The 27665-nt window shown below is 43.5% G+C and overlaps 1 protein-coding gene across 6 annotated transcripts in view; it reads right to left on the bottom strand.

The window, feature by feature from the left end:
• LOC146983358 (RNA binding protein fox-1 homolog 2-like) overlaps positions 1-27665 on the bottom strand; it is a 49261-nt gene that overhangs the window by 5172 nt on the left and 16424 nt on the right. For 2 of the 6 annotated variants that reach the window (XM_085784900.1, XM_085784902.1), the window contains 9 exons: positions 18486-18692; positions 17512-17685; positions 16655-16708; positions 16303-16395; positions 6295-6382; positions 5086-5142; positions 4611-4761; positions 3423-3465; positions 1066-1166 (listed from right to left, as the gene is read on the bottom strand). In XM_085784900.1, coding sequence (XP_085641026.1) covers positions 1066-1166; positions 3423-3465; positions 4611-4761; positions 5086-5142; positions 6295-6382; positions 16303-16395; positions 16655-16708; positions 17512-17685; positions 18486-18692 — 968 coding nt within the window. Of the gene's footprint in view, positions 1-1065; positions 1167-2857; positions 2901-3422; positions 3466-4610; positions 4762-5085; positions 5143-6294; positions 6383-16302; positions 16396-16654; positions 16709-17511; positions 17686-18485; positions 18693-27665 lie in introns of all 6 variants that reach the window. The other 4 variants (XM_085784901.1, XM_085784903.1, XR_015036313.1 and 1 more) reach the window with 3 other exon arrangements.

Raw genomic sequence — 27665 nt, 5'->3', positions numbered from 1 at the left:
TAAACAAAATAAAAACTTTGTTTTGCCAATCCACTCACACACTAGGACACATTTCTCATTATTCCCTCATATAGGTGGAGGTAATGAGCTAAGAAATGCAGCCCAGCGAAGGCAGGCAAGAAGAAAACGGGCTGCAATGTAAACAAAATTAGCTTTGCAAATATTTCATGGCGAAGGAAATGCATTAAACATGTTTGTTAGACCTCAACGACACACACAGCGTGTCTACACCAAGCTGGTTACATGTGTTGGTACATTTTTTCTCCTCATGTCAGCCCTCTGTCCTCAGTAAAGCAGCTCCCGCAGCGTGTAAGTCATCTGCCTGGGCTGAACAAACATCAGAGGGACTTTCTATTGCTTTTATGAAATGTTTTGATTTGATTTTGTTGTTGACCAAAAAAGGGGAGAAAAAGAAGAAGAGAAGGGATGTTGTATCCGTTGTACAGGTTGTCTGCACATGGCGACAGTTAGTCTGGTGTATGCACAGTGTGTTTCCACTGTATAAAACAGAAACTTCTGTTTGTGTAAAGAAGACTCAAGAGGACCACTACAACCTTGTTTCTGTCCTGTAATAAATTAATTTTACTGCATCTTCTTTTGTGTAACTGCCAACAAATCCACATTCAGTGTTGGTTTTGCTCCAAAGAGCAGAAAAATACTTTAAAAACATTTAAAGAAGGTTAAAGTTAAGAGTTATGTTGATATTTCATCATATTAGCCTGGCTCTCTGATCATGTTGGCTTTCAGGTAGATTTTACACAGTATTTCATCTTCTCCTATCACATGAGATGACATTTCCAAGCTTCAAGCTTTGCTGACTTTCACTATTAACTTGTCCATTTGTATCCATCCATTAATCCTGTGTTGTTGAGCATATCTGTCCTCATACGCCCCCAAATCCTATTACCAGTGCCCTCCCTCCTCAACCACGGCTCGCTGTAAAGAATCCATCCTGTGACTGACGTCTGACACTACGGATCAGCTGTACAGTCTGCACCTCCGCACTTTTCATTGTGCAGCGATATGTGTGTGTGTGTGTGGTTGTGTGCCCTGAGTTGACCTCACCTGTCACTGTAGGCGGCGGCTGCAGCGGTTGCTCCGGTTACGGCTGCAGGCTGGGCGTAACGATACGCAGCGGCGGCGGCGGCAGCAGCAGGATACCCTCCCTATGGAAACACACACACACGCAGCAGAGCTCAGACACATGTCTCTGCAGTGGAGGACACCTGGGCTAAGGTGTGTAGATGACGGGGGGGGGGGGGGGGGGGGTGGTATAGAGATGCAATATACTGAGAAATACTTCTATTTGTGACTACCTTCAAATAAATATAATTATATAACCAGACAGTCGTGGTTATTCTTATATAAATACCGTGGATATTACAGAAATTACTCAAAAAGTCCATGTTTAATCATGTATACATTTTTGAATTACTTCTTTCATTCAGAAAAAACTGAATAAATAACTTTACTCCCATAAACAATTCCTGAAATACAGTATATGTCAGTATATTGCATTTCTGTGTGGGGAGAGCAGGAGGTTGTGCGGTGTTGATGTGGGACAAGAAGTGCTTTATCAGTGAGACAGAGAGGAAATTGGGACTGCCGAGGTCGAGTTAGATTGTATTATTATCACTACAGGAGAGAGGGAAGGCAAAAAAAAAAAAATGTGGAAGACAAAATGTTCACACAGTCGAGGCCACATAGGAACTTCATTGTCTTGTCAGGACGGGGGATTCGGGTAATGAACAGATATGTCAAGAGAACACCTACAGCCTGGGGACACTAAGGGATGCTGGAGTCTGACACATTATGGCAAAAAAACAGCATTTGTTATTGTTATTATTTGTGTTCTTACACATGGATTCAGGAGAAAGAAAACAGAGGAAGATGGAAAATAAAGTCACACACACAAACACACCCACACAAGCCTGTACTGACACTAAAAATCATTTCCTTGCACTGAGACTGCATGCATGACCCAAATTACAATTCAGACCTAGTCAAAAAAAACAAAACAAACAAACAAAAGAAAGAAAAGAAAAAACACAACACCACTGCATTTGGACCTGATCAGAACAGAGCACAGCAAAGCATAACAGAACAGAAACACCCCGGCATTCTCCGAGACGCCTGCAGGACATGGAGCAGAGATAGGGCGGGACAGAAAAACGGGCTGATTAGGTTGGAGAGAGAAAGAGATAGAGAGATAGAGAGACAGAGAGAGAGAGAGAGAGAGAGAGAGAGAGAGAGAGAGAGAGAGAGCAAGGCTTTCTGGGTAAGTGGAGGGAAAGGAGGACATGGAACAGTAAAACAGTATGTCTGCATGCAGCAGCTGATCAGCACATGCTTCAGTAATTATCCTGGGAGGGATCGGGGGTGGTTAATTCAGGAAGAGACCATGTTCTCCATTTCAACTTTATCTCCAATTTCAAAGGAAAGATGCAAAAAAACCAAACTTAAGTTTATAATATTTTTCTCTTTTCCTCTTTTGTTTAGCTGTTTAAGTTACTTTCGCCAAAATAGGGATAGAAGTCGTATTTCTACAAAACCAAGAGACAAAAGAGACCACGCTCTCTTTTGAACAAACTGGAAGGAAAAATGTACACTCATGTACAATTTAGTAGTTTAGTAAACAAACAAACAAACAAACAAAGCCCTTCCCGCACAATCAGAAGAAGTGCACATTTCAGTGAGTTAGTAGAAAAATAAAGCAAATTCAAAGTAGTGGTATTTGTTTTATAACAACTAAAAAGACAACATGTTCCAGATCAGATCAGAAGATGATTCATAAGATCAGAGGAAGTAGTACAGTAAAACAATGCACACGGTGGGTTTGGTGTTGAGTTGACCCTACCTGAGGCAATCTGGGACTAAGGACTGAGTCCTGAAACACTAGTCTATAGAGAGAACAGAAACAACCGTTGTCAACCTGGATACGCACCCTCACACACACTCACACTCTTGTTCATATATTCGCACACTCGTCCACTGATGCACCCTGCCGCATCCGCCCACAGAGCAGCCTTTGTAGAGGTGTTTGAGACCCTCCATCCTATCATTAAGATTTCACAGCTCTCCTTTTGTTTTCCATTTTTAGAAAAAAAAAAACAGCTCAGCCTCTTTTGACCTGGGCTGCGTTCAAACTGCATGACGGATACTTTGTCACAACAAACGGCACCAAACAGAAAAGGAAAACAACATCTTGAGTCATGAAGGATTTCGTCTTAATTTGCGGCGTGTTGTGCTTGTAAAGAGTTTTTTTTTTTCATTGTGGGCTCATTCACCTTTATGCAGGCAGCTCTGTGCAGGGCATGACTGGACGCACATGCACAATCACCCCCAGAAGAAAAAAAAGAGCAGGAGAAAGGTGTGAGGGGAGGGACAGAGAGGGTGTGTCGGTGGGAGGTGAATTTACTTACATATAGGTCGGCGGCTCCGTAAAACCCATCCTGATACACCACACTGAGAGAAGAAGAGAAGGAGGGAGAGGTGGAGGGAGGAGGGAGGGAGGGAGGGAGGGAGGGAAGCAACATAGGAGGGAGAAAGGGAGGGGGATGGATGGTGTGGTGGAGGGGTGCAAATGGAGTGGTGCACAGTCCCAAAAAAAACAGAGTGAACCAAGGTCACAAGACAGCAAAAACAAGAGGGAGAGAGAGAGAGAGAGAAAGAGAAAAGTAGTTATTTCACACCCATGCAGCATGCAGAGGAAATACAATTTCCATCTAAACTCCACGACTGTAACCAAACACATTAAACAACAGACCCATGGGGCCAATAGATAGTTCTATGCTGTTAAATACCACCGCAGAGTGGCTGTTGTTCCCCGGCCTCGGAGAAAATGAAGGCGAAGGCGAAGGCCACTTAGAACGGATCATTTAATGAGGACGATATCTCAGAAGTGGAGTTTTCAGTGGAGCAGATATGGAGAGGGTATTTCCTGCAGCCCCCTAATTTCACCTTGTTTAGCTTGATTTGAATGTTCCATCGGTAAGCAAACACAAGGCCATTAACCAATCAATTCTGCCTCGATCTGAATATCATAGCAGTCGTAACCCCATTAGCCAATCATCACAGCACAGCAACAACATGCACAGTTCACATACTGAAGGGACAAAAAAAAAATCCACACATCACAGAAAATGTGAATAATTTGTAGCAAATCTGTGAGCAGGGTAACTGCTTCTGCATAATGACTGAATGTGGTTTGTGTGTGTTTATGCAAATCCGACTGATGGTGGTATCTGGGTGTTTATTCAAATGAGCCTTCGATGGTGCAATCCCATCAGTGTGTCATACTCGGCTGAATAGCTTGTGAACCGACTGTCAATGTGCCAGTTGGACTTGCTGGAGAGAGTGAAGTGTAAATGATGTTTGAGCACGAGAAGTGTATGAGCACAGCTGTGTTAAACAGAGACCTGGTCAAATAGATTCTGAAAACAGCTTTCATGAGGTGTTCCTCGATAGGTTTACCAGGCAGCCACTACTGTACACAAAACTACTGACTTTAACCTTTTCCTTCCCGCTGTGTTTTCTATAAAAACACGCAGATCTGGACCAGTGATGACGTGTGTGTGTGTGTGTGAGAAGAGGCTGGGTATTCATCTTACCCAGGGTAGGTAGGGATGGCAGGCTGAGGCACGGCAGCCCGTACAGCGCTGTAAACGGGCCGACCCCGGCCCCTGAGGTGGGCGCCGCGGAACGCCGCCGCTGCTGCTGTCGTGGCCGCTGCTGCTGCTGAAGGGTACGGGAACCCTGGGACTGCAGGAGGGGAAGGACAAAGAAGGTAAGGAGGGGGGGGAGAGTAGGAGAGAAGGGGTGTGACAGCAAATGATTTAGACATGAAGGATAGGTAGGGAGAGGAGAATGTGAAGAGAAAAAAAAAAGAGGAGGGAGGGGGGTGAATGATGGAGCAACGAGAGAAAGGAATAGTCCAACTACAGCCTTGAGTGCTTGATATCACTAAAAGTGTCAGAGAGCAGAAACGCTGGGAAAGCAGTGCATTATTATAAATTAAAGATTGGAATGTGACTAAAATTTCAAGCAGGCTGCAGAGACAGTGACGGAGATGGAGAGCGGCCTCACCTGCATAGATCTCTGGTCCGTACACGGCCCCCACCATGGGACTCAATTTCCACCCGGCTGACAGTCGCAGAGAAAGGAGAGGGGATAAAGAATGAATAGGGGCAGTTTTTAAAGAGCACATTTATTACTATTCCTAATGCATACGATTAAACTATAGCATGGTGTTTCATATGTGAACACAATCTATCCACATCATTAGTCACACAATGTTGGTATTCACGGTTCACAGGGTTCTTATAGACCAGTTCTATTGATTAGAAAGAAGAGCTGTCGAGCACCGCTGAGGAGTGGTTTTTAAAAACTGATTGTATTGGCTGCTTCTCTTGAGGCTGCTCAGCTGACCTTGTTTCGTAAGACAGATTCCCAGGGGAAGTCAAAAACCAAATTGCAGGAGATGATGACGTAATAAATGAAAGAGCACATGAAACAAAAAAAAATGAAAAGCTGCTGAGCTGTTGCCAAGTTCATCAGCTGAACCTGCTGCACCAGACACGGGGCTGCACATCTGGCTCCACCTCTGGTTATGACAGGTGGGAGGTCGTCTTACAAACAGACAGTATGAATTAGCCGGGGGTGGGGATGCTAGATGACCTGGACGGATACACTAAAAGGTCAACAAATGGTCTGGTCTAATTGCTGGCTACATAATAGGGCACAAACCAGATTTTATCTAGAAATATTTTATCACACGCTGCAGCAGCAGCAGCAGCAGCATCTGTGACAGGTTTTTTTTTTCCCCCTACACACTAAACTAACAATTTATATTCAGATCATGAGATGAAGTCACTCTGCTTCTTATTCAAATCTAGTTTCCCTCTTATTCAATAAATGTTACACAATAAAGGATTATTACTGCGATAACACCTCTGTCTGTACTGTAGCGTTCCTTGCTCTTTTTTACTGCTGCACGCTGTGGAGGTGATCTGTGAGCTTCAATTTCTAGTCCACTCACATCATAGCTGGTAGGTGGTGGCAAAAATACTAAAAACTGAAAATAACCTGCATGAATTTGGTTTGCTGATGGTCTTGTTGTGGAACGCAGTCTGCAGCAGAGCCTGCAGGGAGGCAGCGCTGTGGCTCAGTTGTCTAATTTACCCATTGCCTGTGTCTGCCTCCCCCCCCCGCCCCCCCTGTGTAGCCTACCTCTGCTGTTTGGATTATTAGGACGGGCAACGGCTCATTATTTGTGCGTGTCGGTGCGGTCGTTACCATAAGGCAGCGTGCTGAGCGCCTCTCCGTTAGGGTAAGGGCTGACCATTTTCTTGTTAGTCATCACCCTGGCTGTGGCGTTATTCACCTGAGGACGGAGGAGGAGACAGTCAAAGACGGAGACACAGCTATTCAACAGAGGAAACTAAAGCAGCACAGACTCAAAAAAAAAGAGATTGCTAGCTCACAAGGCCAAGGCTGATACATGTTTACAGTAGGATTATATTCAACATGCCTGCGGTTATGTGCTGCTCTTACATATGCATATTAAAGCCTGGTATTATTTGACGTTGTGGCCCTTTTACTTGTATCAAGTCTATATTATCAGTAATCAGTCTGGGACATTACTTTTGTAAGTTGCACACTGGCTTGAAGCTAGCTGCTGGCCCACCAACAACACTGATGTTACATGTTATTTTCTAGTAAAGAATTTGGCTTCTCTCTGCTGGTTTTTGTGTTAAATACAAATAAATCTCCTGTATCACGCACTAGTGTTCTAATGAACTCATCTTGTGATCGGTGTGGAAGAATTTCTCCTGCTAACTCTTTCCACAGTGTGTGAGCGTTTATGTTGCTGTGCATGTCCTTATTTGTGTGTACAAGTGGGATGGAGGGGGAGGGGGAGGGGGGGTGGCTGTTAAGGGGATTTTAGTCATCATGCAATTAAAAGCGAGTTGCCCAGTAGAGATTTGGTGATTCACCGTGTAGGGATATGAGGGTTGCCATGGGCGCCATTGGTCATGTTGCTGCTGCGACTACACATAAAGGGGGGATGGAGAGTGGGGGACATAGCAAAGGAAACTAAGCCGTACTTTTTTACTTTTTTTTTTTTTTTGCATGCACAGGTAAAAGTATTGTGGATGTGCATGTACTGTGCATGCAGGCTGACATTTCAGACTAATGCTTAGGCCTTTCAATCCAAGATGGCTGCTAATCTCCTCTCTGAGCTTCAAAGGCTCACACTCCGCTCCCTTGATCTATCCTCATCTTCCTTTGATGGGCTTTAAGAGAAGGAGATTGTAGCTCTCTGTAATAACCCATACTGCCCGAGTGTGCTGTTGAAGCTCCACATCTGACTGTGTGACAAGCTAAAGATTAATGACCTTTTGGCGTGTGTGTGTGTGACAAAGAAGGAGAGGGAGAAAGACTGAGGAATGAGAGTGCTTGTGTATACACACCCGCAGCACTCCCATTTAGAAGACCATTAAGGCCTAGGCTGCCACTCGCATTGCCTCTCTCAGTGAGTCATGTTCTTTATCTGCCGAGCCGCATTCAAATGGAAATGAGGTTTACCTCATTTTTCCCTCATTGCAAATGACAAGGTCAGTGGCGAACAATTCAATTAGCCTAGCCTGGCTAGCTATCTGACGCAACTGTCCGCGAGTGTCTGAGTGGAGACGTTTTGAAATTGAGCTAATGAATCAAATTAATGTCGTCGTTTATTTTCTATCACAGTGGAAAAATGTTCAGCCTTGTGAGATGTTTGATGTTGATGAGTAACCCCTCCTGATTTAGCCTACGGTACGTTAATGGTGGGCAATCAGCTGTGTCTGTGTACCTAAGTTTGTGTAATGTGCAATTAATACAATTGGATAAATTGGTTGACAGTAACACATGCAAATCAACAGAGACCAATATAGAAGGCAAATCTCAAAGTGTTAATGATAAATAAAACATTCAGCCTTTCTCATCCCACTTTTGCCCTCCCAGTCGAGCCTGAACAATAAACCCAGACAAAATGAAGTCACATTTCCATATGAAACCAAACTTGTGGGGTTTACATACCTAAAAAGAAATATTCAAAATAAATACAAGGAAGAGGGAGAGAAAGAGGGGGTGCAAAAACATTTGTTTGACAAAATTAATAATCGTATAACACAGAAATTACACGCAGCCAAATATGGGCGCATCACATGACCAAGAGTGAGTAACAAACCAAAAAACGTAAAAAAATTCAGCCAATCAGCAAGCGTTGGATGCAGCATAGAGACCAATCAAAAACAATCGCAGCACTCCCACATCGAACACATACGAGACAAAGATGGGACAGGTAGGTTAAGAGGAAGGGATGCAGGTGAGAAGTAAAGAGACAGAGCCAGTCCATGTACAAAAACAGGAGAACATAAAGATGGAGTGAAGAGAAAGAGAAAAAAAGGGAGAAAATTTACATGAGCAACACAAAAAAAAAACTAATGACAATAACTGTTTAAAACACAACATATATACCAAGGTGCATCATTCAAATAAAGCAATTAGATTTGGTGACCATTCTCCTGAAAATCTCATTATATGTGGTGGGTTGAGAAACAGAGCACCAAAGGATGGAGGGAACAGAGAGAGAACGAGAGAGAGGGAGAGAAAGAGAGAGGGTGAGAGAGAAGGAGAGAGTGTGTGTGTGTGTGAGAGAGAGAGCAATCCTCATTCCCAAAAAAGGAGAGAAATAAAATAAACATGATACACTATGCCAGGCATTAGAACCGTGTGTCACAAACTAGGACCAGTACACTACGACTACGACTACAACTACTAATACACAGACAGTCCACTACAAGAAAACCAAACCAAAAGAGAAAAACAAAATGGCAGCATAATAGAGACCCAAAAACACAGCGAGGTAAACCCCATATCGGTTTAGAGATGCATATGGTGACAACAACACTGGGGCTGTGTCCGAAATCACTCCCTGCTTCGCTCCTCCCCATACGGCAGATGCTACGCACTCGGCTCTGCAGTGAGCAGTAAATTGAGATTTTATCACGATCGTTTTGCATCATCACTGTCAGCTGCTGAGCCGCACAACAGCAATTTTACCATCTATGAAATGCAGCGCAATGCATTGTGGGGAGTATTGGCAGACAATGGTACATGATCATGAAGTTAAATTTATAAAGCATGATTTTTTTTTGAGAGCACCACTCACAGTGGCGAGACGAAGCAAGTGAACCCATTGGAATGATCTTCATTTGTTTATATTTATGTCTTCAAATAAGGTCGAAGCTTCATCCTAGTAAAAATAATGAGCCATTTGTTCTTGTACATACTGAAAACAACGTTCAAACTATCCCAGTGTAGGCTGGAGAAAGTATGTGAACCCCTGAACTAATGACATGAACAAGGGGTCCAATCAGTGAAACAAGGCCGAGAGCATTCAACCATTTTTGCTGTTCACAAGAAACATGCCTTGCACAAGAATCGTTTCCATTTTGACTCTATGCAAATCAGCAGTCATCTAAGAGAATTTATTTTTTTCAGACTGTCTATAAATGGAAACGATTCAGCTCTGTGGCTCCTTTCCCTAGAAATGGGCGTCACAGTTCAGCTCAGAGGACTTCAAAAGAACAAGATGTTTTGCTTACCAATGAAACTGAGCTTGAACTGTTTGTAAAGAACATGCAGTACTAGTGTAAAAACTGCATGCTAACTGGAAAACATTAAGCCCAAAGGTCAAGAACAGAGAGAACATCATGATGTGGGGCTTTGGGCTTGTGGCTGCTTCTGGACAGCTCCACACAATTGAGGGGAAAATGAATTAAATTGGATTAAAATCTCTTCCAGGAGAACGTCAGAGCGGCTGCTCACCTGCTGAAGCTAGAAGCTGGTGATGCAGCAGGACAATGACCCTAAACATCGGACAGGTGTAAGTTACCCAGTAGAGATGGTGTGCAGTGATCTCAGAGCTGCTCACACCAGACACCCTGACTATCTGTTCGTGCTGCATCAGCTCAAGCAGGAAGAACGTATTGTCCAGGTCTGATCAGCAGCTACTGAAGAGCTTGTTTGAGGATATTACTGCCAAAGGAGGCTTTAACCAGATATCAATACACACAAGATCACAACTTTGTGTGATGCCAGCACATTGTGTTTGCATTTGTAATTCCGGTGAAGATCAAATAACTTTTTTTTTCACTTAATGCTGAGAACCAGGTCATTTCAAGAGGTTCACACACTTCACATTAACACAAATTCAGACAATCAATTGAAACGGTGGAGGGTAAATGTTGTTCACGATATAATGAACAGGGAGTGAATTGGGACATGGCCTGGCTGGTTTGTTAAGCGACCAGCCAGTTGCACCAGCTGTTCGTAAACTTAACCTGGTTCAGATCTCAGTGTCTGCAAAGTGGAATTTTACACATCTCTAAACTAAACCAAACCAAATATTTCTCACCTAGAGATTAGCTGCTGCTTCATATTTACACCCTCTGAAGTACACATATTTTTCCATGTACATGGGAATAGATAACAAAGGAACACCTTCACAAAAGATATGTTTTTAATAATGGTCACTTTTAGATGTTATGTTTCCCAGTGACTTCCTGGTTACAAAGCTGATGGCTCTTGACTGGACAGCACTATGTGTTGTGTGTTTCGTTTACACATTAAAGTCTGGATAAGCAAATACAATTCAGTTTTTTTGTTTTTTTTTTACTTACTAACTTAGTGATGGATTCATGAATAGCTGGTGCAACCCAATCCAGATCTTCAACAGCATTGTTTCTCAACACATTTGATTTTTATATGCATTAACAGAAGATCCCCAATGAGCAGTTCAATATTAATCTTTAATGGCACGACACAGTGTGCTAGTTTATTATGTGCTATCCTACTTGTGTTGGCAGTAAAGACAGGCAGCAGTGTTACGGCATTTTTTCAACTGCACAATGTGTCCACTCGGCTGAGATCTGACAAAGTTACACTGTGCTAAAAGCAGGCAGGTCAGTACAATAAAGGAATTCAAAACCAGAGCAGCAGTTATTATTTTTCCCTGTAGCTCGGGGTCTGCATTCACTCAAAGCAATCGTAGGCAGCAACAGGGAGCAAAGCTTCATATCATTTCTGTTGATTTTAATTAATTAGGAAGGAGAGGACTATGTACATTGAGTCCGACGGAGAATTAATTAGATGGATTGTAGATAGCCGTGTGATTGCATAGAAGAGGGTGATTACATTCGGTCATTCCCAGTGAGGTGTTAATGATGTGGTGGGGGTACGGACATGTGGAGAAAATATTACCGCTAAAAACATTCAATGTGTTGAAAGATGCTGTGTCCAATCTGTCTGTGTGCCTGTGGTACTGTGCTGTTACATAATAGCAACTGCTTTCTAGGGCATTACATTGTGTGGGCCTATGATCATTACATCTGCTAAATAGAAATGCAAAGACTAATGTTGTCACTTCACAGTTTACTCTACATAATGCTGTGTCAAAGGCCCGTTGCAGGGGTGGGTTGGGAAGGGGATCAGTTCAGTAATAGATGTTTGTACACAACTTACCGTTGCCGTAGAAACAGCGAGTGGTTACCGTGGAGACTGACAACAACACACAGAAGTCGTCAGGGAAACAGAAAAAATATAATAAATAAAGGAACAAATATCCTAGTAACAAAAGAAACCTAAATGCCCCCCGCTTTTTTTTATTGCCCCATGTGAAATTAAAACCTGACAGCAGCAGTGTTACAGCTCAGAACAGAATAAAAGAGAAAGAAGGAAGAGGAAGAAGAGGGAGAGGATGCTAGCTCTCAGTGCTTAACAGAGCTCTGAGCATCATTACAACAATCAGACCGGTGACAGGAAGGTGTTTGGTGCCCTAGAGAACAGAAGACATGGTAGAGGAGCATGGAGATACAGGGGCAACCCCGTCCTGACCCCCAGAAACTAGGCTACTGGATGTACAGTACAGTGAGATGCAGTGAGTTTAAACACCTCCGAGGAAAAGTCAGAAGAGCAGATACAAATGCACACCACTCTCCATTATAAGAGCAGGATAGCAAAGGTTGCTTTAATGCTGTCTGGGTCTATTCCAGTCAAAAGGACAAGCGGAGGTATTTTGGTTAGATGTAGCAAGAAATGACTCATTCTTGTGTGGTATAGTTAGGCCACAAGAGAAGTGTGTGTGTGTTTGGAAACTGATCGTGGGTATAGTGGCTATAATTTCCAGTTTTTACCAGTCACCACAAAAGAACATACTGAAGGACGGTCAAACAATACATACAAGACAGGAAATTCAAAAGAAAATAGATGGAAAGAAGAGGACACAAAATGAGGCAGACTAAAATTATGAAAAAAAATCGAACGTTAAGGTTAGAAAGAACAGCTACTTTAAAATTAAAAACCAAAATGACAAAGACAAATCTTGACTGGCGACAAGAGAATGAAGGGATAAGGAAGAGAAAGAATGGAGTCAACACACACATAACAACATAGACAGAGGGTTGGAAAGGGCAAAGTACAAACTCTCTTTCCCCTTTTCTTTCAACCTGTTCTACATTTTCACTCATGTACAAAGCAAACACACATGAATACTCGCACATTTCATTCAGTTTTTCTAGGGCAAATCATGCAATAACGGATAGATCTGAGAACAAAACAAAACAGGACTGGTCAAATCCATAGCAGAAGGGGAGTTTAGTGTGTGCATGTGTGCGTGTGTGTGTGGGGGCGGGGGGTTCGTCTATGAAACTGGGACACGGGGAGCTGGTATTCCTTCGCTTCAGGCCATCACCAATTCAAAATCAAGTTCTTTTCAATTCAATCTCTCGCAAAGGGAATATTATATTACAGCTGAATTAAAAAATTATCCAAAATGTTCATTATGGGAATGACTGCAATGAGTAGAAGGCCAGCTCTGTCCCAGTGGGGAGTGTGTGTGTGTGTGTGTGTGTGTGTGTGTGTGGCAGCAGCACTGGTTGGTGAAGAGTGTGCATGGTCAGGCATGCAGAACCACAGGCACCACTTCTTCTCATCCCCCTCTCATCCCACATCCATGCAGCGATGATGACGCTCTTTTACTCAACAGCCCACCACCACCCCCACAGCATGCAGAGAGAGCTGCACCACTTTTGACACACTCGGGCTACTCTGCACCATTGTTGTTGACATGTCTGACTAAAACTCTGCGCTGCGGAGGAGCTGTCACTTCCCGTAACGCTCCGGCCACACAGACCGACCACAAACACACGAGCTCGGAGCAGTGGTTAGTGAATGAGAGAGTGAAGTCTCCAGGTTTCTGCATGGTCTCTTGTCCGTGTGACTACTGTCCTCACAGCAGTCGCTTCTGACATTTTACAAATTGTGGTTTTTAAAGTGTGAACCTGCAGATTTGTTTTGCACAATGCTGTTTGTTTGGTCATGGATGAAATATACGGTCTCTATTCTGACATGTACAGATCTTAATCTTGGCATGCTGAGAGTTCAAACACTTCAACTGTAAGTAACAATATAATAAAGCCAGCATGCACCTACATTTCCTTTTAGATCATCAAACTGTCGCCTGTTGACAAATGGGAAAGGGAACAATAAACTGTGCATCATGGATATTGTTGTAAAAGCTTTATAAATGTAATAATAATTATTTGTTTTATCATCAGCTATGCAAATGAGACCATGCAGAGACCCTGATACACTTCCTGTCCAGCCTGCAACTGCAGCCAAAGGATGAAATGCGTGCACATATGTAAAATACACATATGTGACTGAATGGTTAGGAGAGAATTGATCCATCGTTAGCATCCTACAGGTCAAAATGTTACTGCAGACAGATGTTATGTTAGAGCATACACACAATCGCAGAGACAGCCATGGGCGGATGGAGAAGCACTGAGGTGTGTACTGTGAGTAAGATACACACCGTCACACCTATATATACAGTAGGCCTGTAGGACTCTATATATACAGTATATATAGCATTGATGGTGATGAGATGGGGTCACAGAGAAGCAGGTAGAGACAAAGTGAACTGTAGTTTGGCCACTTACATGGATACATTGGAAGCGCACAGGAAACTGACTTCTTCAAAGCGCAGAGTTTTATTCCAGACAAAGAGAAGTACAGTATGACTTTAAGCAACAATAAATCTCCTTCTATTTCATATAAGCTACACACATGCACACTATGGGGCAGCTAAACTAGGAGAGGAACCACTAACTAACTCCCATTGGCATGCACCATGGATAAGAAATGTCAGCACCAGTTCAGGTAGAGCAAACTTTCAGAGACACAGTGAGTCAGAAGAATCGTTCTGAAGACTCAGCTAGTTCAGCCTTGGTTTCTATGAGGCACTCAGGTGCAACTAGGTTCATGCTAACCGAATACGTCCCATCACCAAAAACTATTTCAACGAAATAGTTAAACATGCAAGGAAAAAAAAAAACATCCAGCTGTCTGCAGGAGCGCCTCAGTTAGGCTTCATACGTCCATATTAAAATACCAACCATGCACACTGAGGCTACATCGACTAAAACCCATGCCGGTGGACAGCAGTGAACTACAGTCACACACAATAGTTAAGTATTTATGTATAACCTTGGTATACAATAGGCCTATATTTCAGAGTTTCTGAATGACAGAACAAATACAGAAAAGAAAAAGAAGCTCTAGTTATCTTTAACCATCTCAGTTCAACAAACTCTGAAATGATATGACCAATTAAAGCAAGAGTTACTGCAGCGACATCTGCGAGGACGGAGAACTGCCAGAGAGCATTGCCTCAAATAGAAATGTCCGGCCCTTTCTCCTCGGTTGAAAAGAATGTATAAACACAAATCCACCGTTTGTCCCGCGCCAGCCTTTTGTCTCTTCAAGCCCATGCACCATAAACAGACAAGAAAGAAACACACTCTACGGACTTATTTTGCTGCTGGCCCACCATGCAGCTGATACATGACCTTCTGCAGCCCAAACAACCACTACTGGAGGACATGCAAGAGTGACAACTGAAAACACAGACGGACTGGAATCGCTGATTTGAGAAAAGTGACCGATTTCATGCAAAAGACCTGGGAGGAAACACACAATCAATAAAAAAGCAATGGCAGGGACACAACACAGCTTGTTGACTGATGCAGGGAACATTGGCTCCATCAGTATCCATTCAGCTTGCTGATTGACTGAGGGCGGGCGTGGCAGAGGGGGAATATATTGTACCAGTGGATGCAGGTGGTCGTGTTTCATTCTCGACCACACTGCAGCAGAACTGAGAGTACAGAACTAAAAAAAAAAAAAAAAAAAAAAAGAGAAGGGGGGTCCAGCCAGCCTCATCCATCATGCAAGAACTGGCTCGCACACACCCACGCATACACACACACCAAGGAAATCACCACAGTAAGCCCATGCAGAAATCCTGGCTTACAGCGGCTTGGGTCAAGAGATCCAACATGGACAACTGGCTGATTGAAACCCCAATTAAAAAATTTAAAAGAAGAAGAAAAAAAACTGCTTTCCAAAAAACTCACATGCTTGCATTTACAAATTAAAAATAATATTTAAATCAACAATAAATAACTTCAACACACACACATATACAGACTTTACATAAAATCTCATGTGATCTTTGGTAAGAATCCAGACGTCCATAAAGTGAACATGCGTCAGTGTTGCTGTGATTCCCAGCATGCTGCTGTTGCACCAGGAGCCATAAGCTTGTCACAACCACTTAGCCACAACACCGGGAGAGGGGAACACAGAAGGATTTCTACACTAGGGGAGAAAATAAGAGCATCTGACGGCAATCTGCCATGCATCATCCTTTCACTGCGTTCCTCTCGTGCCCTCCGGTGCCAACTACACAAACATCATTCCAATTGTTGCAGAAAAAAAAAGTTGTAAAATCAGTGTGGCTACAAGTTGGGCATCAGTGGAAAATAAAAATAAAAGGTGAAGAGGCAACAGCTTAATGTGGAGGAAAAAAAATGCTGCAGAGGGAAAGTACCCAGCATGCCTTAAATAGTGTTCTTGCACCCCCCAATCATTCCCACCACAAAAACCAAACAAAAACATAAAAAAAAGGAGGAAACAAGTCTTTTTAAATTTAAAAAAATGAAAAACATTGCAGAGGACCAGGGAGTGGGACACCAGTGGGCTGCATCAAAGCATATCACTAAAGGGAGGATGGGAGCTAGCTAGCAGTCAGTGATCAAGCAGAATTATGATGGAAGAACAGATAGAAGACAGAAGAGAAGGAGGGAGAGAGAGAAGGAGGGAGGAAGAGAGAGAGCGAGAGAGGAAAATTACCTCAATCTTTCGACCTTCCACCGATGTGCCGTGGAGCTTTTCCCTGGCTTTCTCTGCATCTGCGCTGTTCTCAAATGTCACAAAGCCAAAACCCTGTGGTACACGGCAGAGGTTAAATAGGTTGGTGGTGAGTGAGGGGCACGTCATCGTTGTGGAAAAAGGGAGAGATAAAGATCTGTAAAAAGCTTAAGAGCTACGGCTTCATTCTGCCGTTGTTTTAATACATAACTTCAGCTCCGTTACAATAATCTCTCCGTGTCGTAACTGAGCACACTGGGAATACCTGTCAGCAGTCAGCCAGAACTGTGGTTGTTGTTTTAGAAAAAAAATCAAATACTGTCTGTTCACTTACCTTTGAGCCCCTCTCATTGAAAATAATCTCTACATCCAGAATCTTCCCAAATTGCTGAAAATAAATGTGAGAGGAGAAATGAGCAAAAATAGAACCAAAGAGAGCAACAACTCACATCTCTGAGTTTGTGTCAAGTTCTGTTTACGTCTGTGTAGTTGTAAAAATAGAAGTTGTACTAGGATGTTGAGTAGATGGCTGGTCTGCAGCCATTATTTTAACTTATTTTATTCTATCTTTTTCTTCTCCTTCTTTGCTTTGATACATATATAATCTAATTTGTAAAAGGTTTTCTTGGAAAGGGTTAGACAACATAAATTCACTTCTTTCTGCCCCCTTTCATTCAGGAGCTGCACTATTATTATTTTTTGTATTAAACTGTTTTTCTTTCTGTTCTTTTTTTTATGAATGAAAAAATTACAAATGAAAAAACATGAAAAAACTAAACTAAACTAAATTCAATTAAATTAAACTAAACGTCCCAGTCTTTTACAGCAAATGAGAAGCTTCAAACCTTGTGTGAGTTACAGCTACTTTACACTAGGGGTCACTGTTACACAAAACACTTCCCTCATTTCAGTGTTTCTGAAGGTCCCTCTGCCTTCATCACTACTCTGTACCCTCTTTCCCTCTCACTGCGTCACACATACTAACACACTGACACACATAGGAGCCAACTGCCCCTCTCAGGCACCAAGAGGACACCCACAAGTGTCTTCCCTTTGTGCTACTCTTTTTGTGTGTCTCTACACCCCCACCCATCGTGAGGTTGCCCCTCTGAGAAAGTCCCAGGGTGTCTAGACTGATTTATTGATCTGATTATAAATGAGGCCCCCACAACCGCATTCACACTTTCTTACCCCAAACATCTGCCTGAGATCTGGGTCCCGGAAGCGGAAGGGGATGTTGGAAACGTGGAGGCGTTTGGGGGTCCCTTTGGCTTCTGCGGAGTCTCCTGCAGAGCCTCCTGCTCCTGTTCCCCCTGCGACGCACTGTACGCCCGCCTCGCCCTGGGATGTCTCATCTGTCTTTACCTGGGGGAGGACAGAGCAAAACAGACATGTTGTGGAAGATGAGAGGAGTAGAAATGGCTTATGAGCATTGTCTTAGCATGAGGAACACTCTGCTACAATGTGGCCGTATGGTTGAGTCCAGGATGCAGTGAAACCATCTGTTTACAGTCTTGATATCATCACTGTGCCTTAGAAAAACACATTATAATCTCAGCTGCATCTTTAATTAAGTATTGGTTATTGTATTAATGTGAAATAAAAGTCTAAGTCATGCTAAAGGCTATATTTGCAGAGCTGCTTTGAACTGAGTGCTAATGTTAGCACGCTATCATGCTCTCAGTGACACCGCCATAATGTTGCTGCATGGAAAGAAATGTGCTGGCCATGTTCCCCATCTCATTTGAATGTGTTAGCATGCAACTTTGGATCACCACAGTCATTAGGATTCGTCCTCCGGGACCATGAATGCCTGCTTGTGACATTTTGTGCTAATCCAGCCGGTGGTTGTTGAGGTTTAAAGGTTCACAGCTGTTCTCAATAATGTGGTGTGTGTGTGTGTATATATATATATATATATATATACACACACATACACACACACACACACATATATATATATATATAAATAAAATATGCAAATGTATATAATACAAATAGTTAAAAAACCTTCACTATTTTAAGAGGTCAGAAATGAGAAAACCAGAAGTGGTGAGAATGTTTCTTTTTCCACAAATACTGTGTCTATAATTATAACGGAAAATGACTCATTCGCTCTGACGGGTCACCAAACTACTAGTGAAGCCTTTATGAATAGTACTTACGATATTGTTGGTGGTGGTGGCGGCGGCGGTGGGGGCTCCATTAGCTCCAGCCCCTACCTCTGTGGTTCCTTGGCCCCCAGCGCCGAACATGGCCCCGGGGCCAAACTCCGTCCCCGGGAGCCCGTTCTGAGGCGGGGGCGGAGGGGGGAACGCCGCGAAGGGTGGGGCCACTAAACCCTCCTGTCCTCCTGTCGAATCCTGAGAGCCCTGCGGGAGCGAGAGGGAGGGGGGAGGGGGAGGGGGAGGAGAGGAGAGAGGGAGATGACTTAACATGTATACACTCAGCAGGTCTGCTGCTGCTGCTGCTGCTGCTGCTGCTGCAGCGTCCTGATCCAGGCAGAGTGAGGGGGTTAAAACCCTGCCGATTGGATTTCACTCTCCCTCTCCCTCTGTTCCTTCCCTCCCCCCTTCTTCTGCCTGCCCCCCCCTCCTCCTTCCACCTCCATATCTCTGACAGGCATGTGTTTTCAGTCAGCCGACCATGAAATATTTACAGAAAACACATCTATTATTAAGAGTCCGAAAATTCGATACATGGTTGGACATACAGAGATGCTTATGGGGTGGATGGATGGACAAGCGGGGAGATAAATACTGCCCAGGACATGTTAGGCGTGACATGTTTACTGCTACTGTTGCATTCGGTGAACACCGGCTCCCGTAATTCCATTTCTTTCTTTTAGAGGCCATCTATAATTCAGATTAACTGTGTATCAGCTGGGACTTCGCTGCCTCAGGTCCTTTTAATTTCTCGGTTGCTGTTTGCAACTGTATCAGCTGCAGGATCATCTACACATTCTTTATAGCTGCTGCTGCTGCTGCTGCTGCTGCAACACATACACCTTATCTTGCATGTGTTTGTGTGTGCGTGAGGTGACTGTGCAGTATATTGCTTGCTTTAATCATTTCACAGTCAAGGGCATCTTGGAATAAGTTTGACAAAACACCCTTATGGCAAAGACATGGAGAGAGAGAGACAGGGACAGAGAGAGAGAGGGGATGAATGGATGCAGAAAAAAAAGGAACAGTGGGTTTGGGGGTCAGTGTTGCTTCCTCCACTCCAGGCCGGGCAGGAATGCAAACAGCATCCAACAACATTAACCATGGGTCTGTGCCGTGGGGCTGGATCTCGGCCGGGTGACGCCTAGAGACGCTGGGTCTCCAGACAGCCTTTTTAATTAGACAGTAACTAAGATGCCGCAAAGCAAATAAGCTCTCTCTCCTCTCTCTCTCTCCTTCTTTAATCCTATAGTCGGACGGCTCACGCTTCTTCTGCAGCTACTACCTGGCTGGCCGTAAACAGCCGGCTGATGCTGAAAGGCCCATCTGCAAGACAGACAGCTTCTGGGGTCTGGGCCCAACAGATAGAGGAGGCATCACAGAGAGAGAGAGGGAGAGGGAGAAGGCTGCATGGAAAAATCTGGAAATTGCCCCTCTCTCATTGTGGCGAGGCCCAAAAAGTGTGTTAGGGAAAGAATGTGTGAAAACTGATTGTGTTTTGCATCGGCTACGGTCTCAGTCGCATAATGATAAAAGAAGAACCATCAAGAAAAGCTCTTCAAAAGAGATAATAAGCTATTAAAATTCACAGATTAGGCCTCGAGTCTTCAGGCAGGTGGGTTAAATCAAAGCCTAAGTGCACTTGTTAGGGCACGCACGCTCGTAAACATGTAGTAGCCTGTACTCAGCCATTAAAGGGTGTGTCCTGTAGTCATACTCAAACTCACAGCTGAGTCACTCACACACACACACACACACACACACACATTAACAATTCAGGATGTAGAAAAAAAGAGAGGGTGAAGCAACAAAAAGAGTGACAGGAAAGTCAAAGCTTGTTATTTGTGGGAATTAGAGCAAATTTTAACAGGAGTGGCCAAATACCAAGTGAATTCAATGAAGAGAGTGAATACAGTGACTGGCGGAAATAATTCATTAACAGGGATGCTGTATTATTAACATTGATTATCTGTGTTTTTCTGTGTCACAACGTTTGAAAGCACGTCTACAACTTTGTTTATTCCGTCCTCGCCGTGTTCCTGCTGGAATAAATCACTGCAGCTGGATGTCATCACACGATACTCTCTAATGATTGAAATCATTTTAACGCTGTTACAATATTTAGACTGTGTGGAGGGCTGGAGACAAACTTTCACAGCGCTTCTGTTCTGTGATGCTGAATCGTTTGAGGTTTTACCGCGGTCGTGATTTTGCGAAATGACCTACATACAAGCGGAGCCGGTGGATGAGTCTTTTGGACTGATAAAGCGAAGCAGAGTTTGAACGGTGTCGGTGGATTAAGATCAGAAGAGAAAAACAGTACAACTTTAAGTCCACACAGGCATTCCTGACCCGCTGACTAAGGAGCAGCACTGCCCTACATGGCAGTATCATATAGTCAAAAGGAGAGGGGGGGAGAGAGGAAAAAAGAAATAATGGAAAAAACGATGAGGGGGGGGAGAGGGGGGGAAGGAAGGGGATTATGGGAAATAATGACATGCTCTTTTTCTTATTATGTCTGGTCTCCACACAAACTTTCTAGATTCAATTTAGACAGTGAGCAGGGATTTAAACAGACTTTTAATTAAATGGCACAACAAGCAAAGATTCAAAAAAAAATCAACCAAGATTTTTTAAATTTATTTATAAGAAATCTGATGATGCAACTAAAAAAACGGACCATCTGGAGTAAGACCTATCCATCCATGCTGCCACACTCACCTCAGGCATGCACACATAAACACACAGCGCTTGTGTTACCTGAGACACCATATGTTTTTCCACACATGGAGAGAGAGAGAGAGAGGGGGAGGCCTTTTTTTTTCACTGCAAACCTTTCAGGCGTGCGTCTGTGTCTGTCTGCGGACTTTTAGCCTCTAGCCAACCAGAGCAGAGCGCACACACCAGCCACACAGAGCGGCGATGCTACTGAAGCTCATGAGTCGTGCAAATTCACCATAGTTTGAAACCATCTGTGAAGAAGCCTGACTGAGGACAGAAATGCTCTTTTCTGCTTCGCCTCCCTCTGCAATCCGTCTCTTTTCTTTTTGCCTGTGGTCGGTAGAAGTAAGTATCTTCTCCATTCATGCCCCCACCCTCCTCCTTTTTCCCCCTTTCCTCTCCGTTCTTGCTTGCCACGCTTGATGAAAGCCAGAGGGAGATTTTCTTTTTCTTTTTTTTTGTCTTTTTAAACCACAACACCCGCCCCTCCAGTCACTCAAAGCTCCTACTGCACTGTGATGTTCATCAACGCACAGGCCACAGCCCATCTCCTTATACGGCTGCGTCTGTGCAGGAGCTCATGCCTCTCCTTCCTCACTGTGAGCCAATCAGATCGCACAGAGGTTGTAATCCCCTTAAAGGTTAATCTATAGGTGACTGGTAGAGACTTGCAGGACGGATGGATGTTTATCTGTCAGGGAAGACGACCAAACTGAGAAATTTTAGTTAATTCTATCCTGTAGTGAGAAGAACCTCGTGGCTCAAACAGAAGCACCAAACACCACGCTGTCCGTCAGTGTCAGCAGCTCTGAGGCTGTACTGAGATCTGTGACATGCAGCTTGTCTGTTTTTGACAGTTCTGATCATCTTCACCGTCAACATCAACAACATAATCACGCTGACAGCACTTCCTCCAACACTCCGACTCACCTCGGGGCAATATGGCCAAAATGTCAAACACCGAACCATTTAAAAACTAAAACAAATGTTCCGCATGAGGAGTGTGGCTTCCATGTGCAACGGGAAAAAACCAAAACAACAGTGCCACTTTAAAGCCTGTAATCATCAACTAGACAGTCGCCAATGAAGAATAACAGGGCAGCGAAGGTCAGATTTTCTGGGGAGCGAGTACTCAGTTGACAGGAAAATGATCTGCAACTATTTTGATGATCAAATAATCCTTATATTCATGTTTTAAGAAAAAAAAAAGCCAGATGTTTGCTGGTCCAAGCCTCTAAAAGCTTGAGAAATGACAGTACTTACATTTTACACGAGAAAAAAAAAATCAATTACTTGAGAAAATAATTGGCAGATGAATCGATGAGGAAAATAATCATCAGTTGTTCAAGGAGATGAGAACTGAAGCGAGTCAAATTCAATTTATTTGAGGTAATTTAAATTAAAAGTTAATCAAAACAAACTTTCAAAAGCACATCTAAATCTAAATCAAACAAAAAAAGGAACAACTGATTCATTTCTATTAAAACTAAACACTGTTTCCCTCATAATCAGGTAGAGGAGCTTATGAAAAGCTGTAATGGGGTCAATAGTGCAGGTTAATGCAACAACACTCACCCAAGCCACGTTGAGGTGTGTGGGACATGTCAGTGCTGCAGCACCGACCTGCTCACCACCACAGTTATCATTTCTCTAGCATCCAGATTTCTGTGCCTCCATCGCTCTCATCTATTCACTGACTGACATTCACACATAAGAGGTCCTTTGATCTACACAGATGCTACAGTAAAATTAGCTTTTCACCCAAAACCACCCAGAAGCCTGAAACAGCAGCACAAAAGGATGAAGGAGAATCTGCAATTTGCTAAATGCGTTTCTAATTCTGGGTACACGCAGCAAGATGGTGAATTTGCAGACTGCTGTCATAACATTTGCTAAAAGTTTAAGTTCAAAAACCCAACGGCGGTGTCGTGCTGCTGCAGTCTAAGCTGAGGTACAGCGTGTGTGCTTCAGTGCTGTTTATCATGCAGGACTAGGTGAAGCCAGCAGATACTGCATTACATTTAGAGCTCTACTGCACCGCGTCTGTGGCATGGGCATCGGTTGCAATGGTCCTGTACGTGCGCTCTGGTGTGTGAGGCGACATGTGGAGAAGTTTCACACCTAGACCCGCTGCGTACATCGCCCCCAGGCAGCTAGAGCAGTTAGAGCAGCATTAGTGTTGAGACAATATCATCATGGCTACATGGGCAGTGGGACAACAGCTAACCCCCCCGAGGTAGAGAAGTGTCACACAGTGCATTAGGCCACCAATACTCTACCACTAAACCAATACTTGGCTTTATCTGCGGTAACTGGTGCTCTGTTTGTGTTCTTAGAAGACAGGAAGTCAGTAAATTATCTGTCACTTTCTAATGTTAGGGCTAGGACTGCAACCAACGATTCTTTTCATTATCGACTACTCTGTTGATTATTTAAATGATTAATCGATTTGTTGTTTGGTCAATAAAATGTTAAGAAATGTTGAAAAATGTCAATCAGTGTTTCCCAAATGTCTCAAATGTCTTGTTTTGTCCACAAACCACAGAGATATTCAGTTTATTGTCATAAAGGAACAAAGAAACCAGAAATATTCAACATTAAAGAAGCTGAAATCAGAGAATTTTGACTTTTCTTCTTAAAAAACTACTCAAACCGATTATTCGATGACCAAAATAGTTAATTTAATAATCGATTTTTGTTCGATTAATTGTTGCAGCTCTAGTTAGGGCTGCAGCACGTAAAGAAATACCCATAATTCCATAGGATAACTATAGGTAAAAATATGCAGTAACTACCAGGTAAAAAGTTCAAGCAAAACACACACACACACACACACACAGTTATCTGAGTGCAGCTGCACTTTTCAGTCCACTTCTCCTGTGTGCAGCTACACTCCCACAAACAGACAGCACACACAACCCCGAGGGCAACACGCTTGGGTGTGGATCCTCTGTAAATTCCTTGAAGGCCTTGTTGTCATACGGTGTCGGTGGCCAACCAGCCGGTCTCATGGTAGATAATATGAGCGGTGGAACAGCTACACAGCCCGACTACTCAGATGCCACCGAGTGTAACAGCAGCCTGGCTTGACACTTTACCTCACGGGCGGCTTAGTATTAAGCAGGTAGGAGCAGAGGAGTGACACGCCACCTCTGGACATGGACAAATACAGACGGTGAATGTACACACACACACATTTTAGGACAACCAGTCAAACAGGTGCAGTGAAACTCGCCAGACATTTACATACAGTAGAGGTTTTTTTAGAATGAGCACATCAGCAGGCCCATTATGGAGCGATGCCCACCCTCACTGTGAGAGCATCCACACGGTCCAGAGATCCTGCCCAGTCTGGAACATCTCGATCATTATCTAACATATTTGATAGTTTTCACTGCATGCGATGCCAAGTACGAGGCTGGCTGAGCTCCTCTGCTGCTCTGAATGAACACCGAGGTGACGGTTCAGGTCAGGCTGGATGATAAAAGAAGAAGAAAAATACTTTATTCATCCCCTGGAGGGAAATTCAAATTGTCCAGTAGCTTACATAACTTAAAATGATATGATATTAAATGCCAGGTATAATGATATGATATTAAATGCCAAGTATAATGATATGATAGAAATGCCTTCCGCTTACACCCCATCCTCCTCTTAACCACAAATAGCATTGTGCATTTTGACGGCAGCAGGAATGAAGGATTTCCTGAACCTTTCAGTTCTACAGGTCAGAGAGATGAGCCTGTTACTGCAGCTGATATGTCCAACAAATATAATCTTTAAAGGGATAATGAGGAGTTTTGGAAAGCGAAGTGTTATCACACTGCATTTCCCATGAACCTCCGCATGCACGGTGAAATTCTTGGACCAGCGCAAGACGGACGAAAGCAAAAACATTTGCCATGAATGTTTTCATTGATCAAGAATGAGGTCGGAGGTTCGAAGACGATTAGATACCGTCGGCGGCGTTATTCCCATGACCTGCCGGGCAGCGTCTGCGAAACCGAAAGTAGGAAATGCTGGATGAGCCGACCACTAAATAATGACAAAATAACAATCAAGACAAAATGATATATTTATCAAATGGACCCATAACCCATAGTGTGGGTAAATCCACATTAATATGAGACTTCTTTATAACCAAATACAAACTCCTCATTGTCCCTTTAACCTTAAATTTAAAGATGATGCACAACTCTAACAAATATATTTCCTGCAAAATGAGACCTGACTGAAACAAATAGTTGTACTGGGTGCTTCAAATAAATTGAGCTCCCACATCAAGTTTAATAATCCCTTTCAGCACAGACAGGACAAAAATATCTGCTAAATAATTAATCTACTCCTGCTGTTTGTTTGAGTGTTGATGTCAGTCTGGTATGAGCAGACAGCTGACTGCTGTTAGCTACCGAGCAGGTAGGAACAGATTGACTTGAGCAGAACCCACACGCTATCAATCGGTTTTGACTAAAAAAAATAACTCTTTGTGAATGTTGATTTTCATTATGACACTTTTCAAAACTCTGTTTGATGGAACTAATTTGCTGTACATGCATAATGCAGCCTTAAATTCAGCTGCTGTGCAATTAGCATTAGCCAGTTTGACAGATTTACATGTCTGTAGCATAGATACAGAAACACAGACACCGCATGCAGAGATTTGAGTTGTATCTGCGTGGTCACCATGTTGGAGAGATGCAGACTTGACAACAATTTACTGGAGACACTAATCAATCAATCAAAATATATCAATATATTGTGTATATATATAAATAAATATATAAAGAGGCCTCAGGAACTGGAATTACGTATCATGTTCAATTTCTCACATTTATAACAAACCAGATTTCATGTGAATCTGCAAGTCAGAGTAGATCTTGTAGTGAAGCCTGCATCTCTCTTCTTGGATCTAAATGGTGAGACAGACGCATGGCAGCAACACAAAGGAGCGGTCAATAAGGTACATACGTTGTTTTCTATACCTCTGGGGCTGCAGTGTCAGCACAAAGGACTGTAAAATGTTGACAGTGGTAACATGAATGGTACGGTGAAGCCAAAGCCTGCATTTACACTAAGCATCTAACAGCAGCTCTTATCCACAGCGCACACTATGGAGATGTGTTGCCCAAAATAGAGAGCAAGCACCATCAATTTTACAGAGGAACCGAGTGACTGGAGGCGGGTCACCTTTAAAGTGCATTCCCACATGGAACTAAAACCCCCGCACCCTTTGCCCTCACACCCTTCTCGTTACTCCTGCCACCCTCCATTCGCCGTCGTTCTCTTTGAAGAGGAATAATGTGTTTAGCTTACAGCTGCTCTAGCCTGCGGGGGGAGGAAAACAGAGAGGGTGGGGGTGGAGGTGGGGGGGCAGATAGACAAGGAGGGGAAAAGGAGGGAGAAAAGGAAATCTCATGGAACAGACACACATTTGATTAAGATTTAAGAGGTCAGGGAGGGTAGAGATGCTTAATGGTCGATTCAATGACTGTAAATGAATGACTGAAGCAGTGAAGGGGCGTTTTACTTTGTACAATAACTATAGGGTTACCATAGAATCATTATGGTATTAGTAGCCGATAACCTTACAGTACCGTGACGTCTCTACTGAATTTCAGATTCACTGCAACGTGCTGGTTGTAAGCCGCTGTAACAGCTGAGACCTGACCAAATAAAGAAATATATTCTGACTGTTACATTGCAACACGGTCCACCTTGTTGAATCCTCACTCTAAACACTGCACACAGTACTCACACCTCTTTGAGAAGTGTATGCTGTTGTCCTGTGGATGTTGCAGGTTGTGTGTGTGTGTGTGTGTGTGTGTGCGCGTGTGTGTGTGTGTTTAACAAATGTAAGAGTGTTTTCATTAATAGCGACTTTGTTTTTGAGTTTGCTGTGCCTAAGGGGGATGGGGGTGGTACAGTTCTCCCAGCAACAACTGTGTGTGAGTCTGTATGCGTGTGTGTGTGTGTGTGTGTGTGTACAGAAACAACTGTGCCTTGGCACCTGTCCCCTTCAATCCGGGGACAGATGAAGTTTAAACTGCATGGACAGCTTGGATGACAACGTTGAATCACTTGACAAAATCTCAGCCTCCGCCCTTTGTGCACATGACATGACTTGACACAACACACACACACACACGTACATACACATGAAACACAATATGACACCATGTGCAGTCAGCATGGCGTAAACATGCAATATTCACTGTACATGCTTGTCAAACGTAGACAGCCTAAGCAGCGGCTGCTATACCACATGTCTGCATGCGTGGACCTCTCTACCACCCCAACCCCCCCTCCCTGCGCTCACTACCCCCCCCTAAGGCCCAGAGGAACCCAAGACCGGAGAACAGGACATGCTAGAACAGAGCCAGAGAACAGCTCTCGTCCTCGGGCTGTCTCTTAGCTAAAGTAGCACAGACACGCCCACCATATGCTAAGAGAAGTCTAGCA

This window comes from Trachurus japonicus, chromosome 8, assembly GCF_045865225.1.
Source record: "Trachurus japonicus isolate A0001 chromosome 8, Traja_1.0".
In the NCBI taxonomy this organism is placed as follows: Eukaryota; Metazoa; Chordata; class Actinopteri; order Carangiformes; family Carangidae; genus Trachurus; species Trachurus japonicus.
The sequence above is the reverse complement of the archived record's forward strand: the minus strand, read 5'-3'. Positions and strand labels throughout refer to the sequence as shown.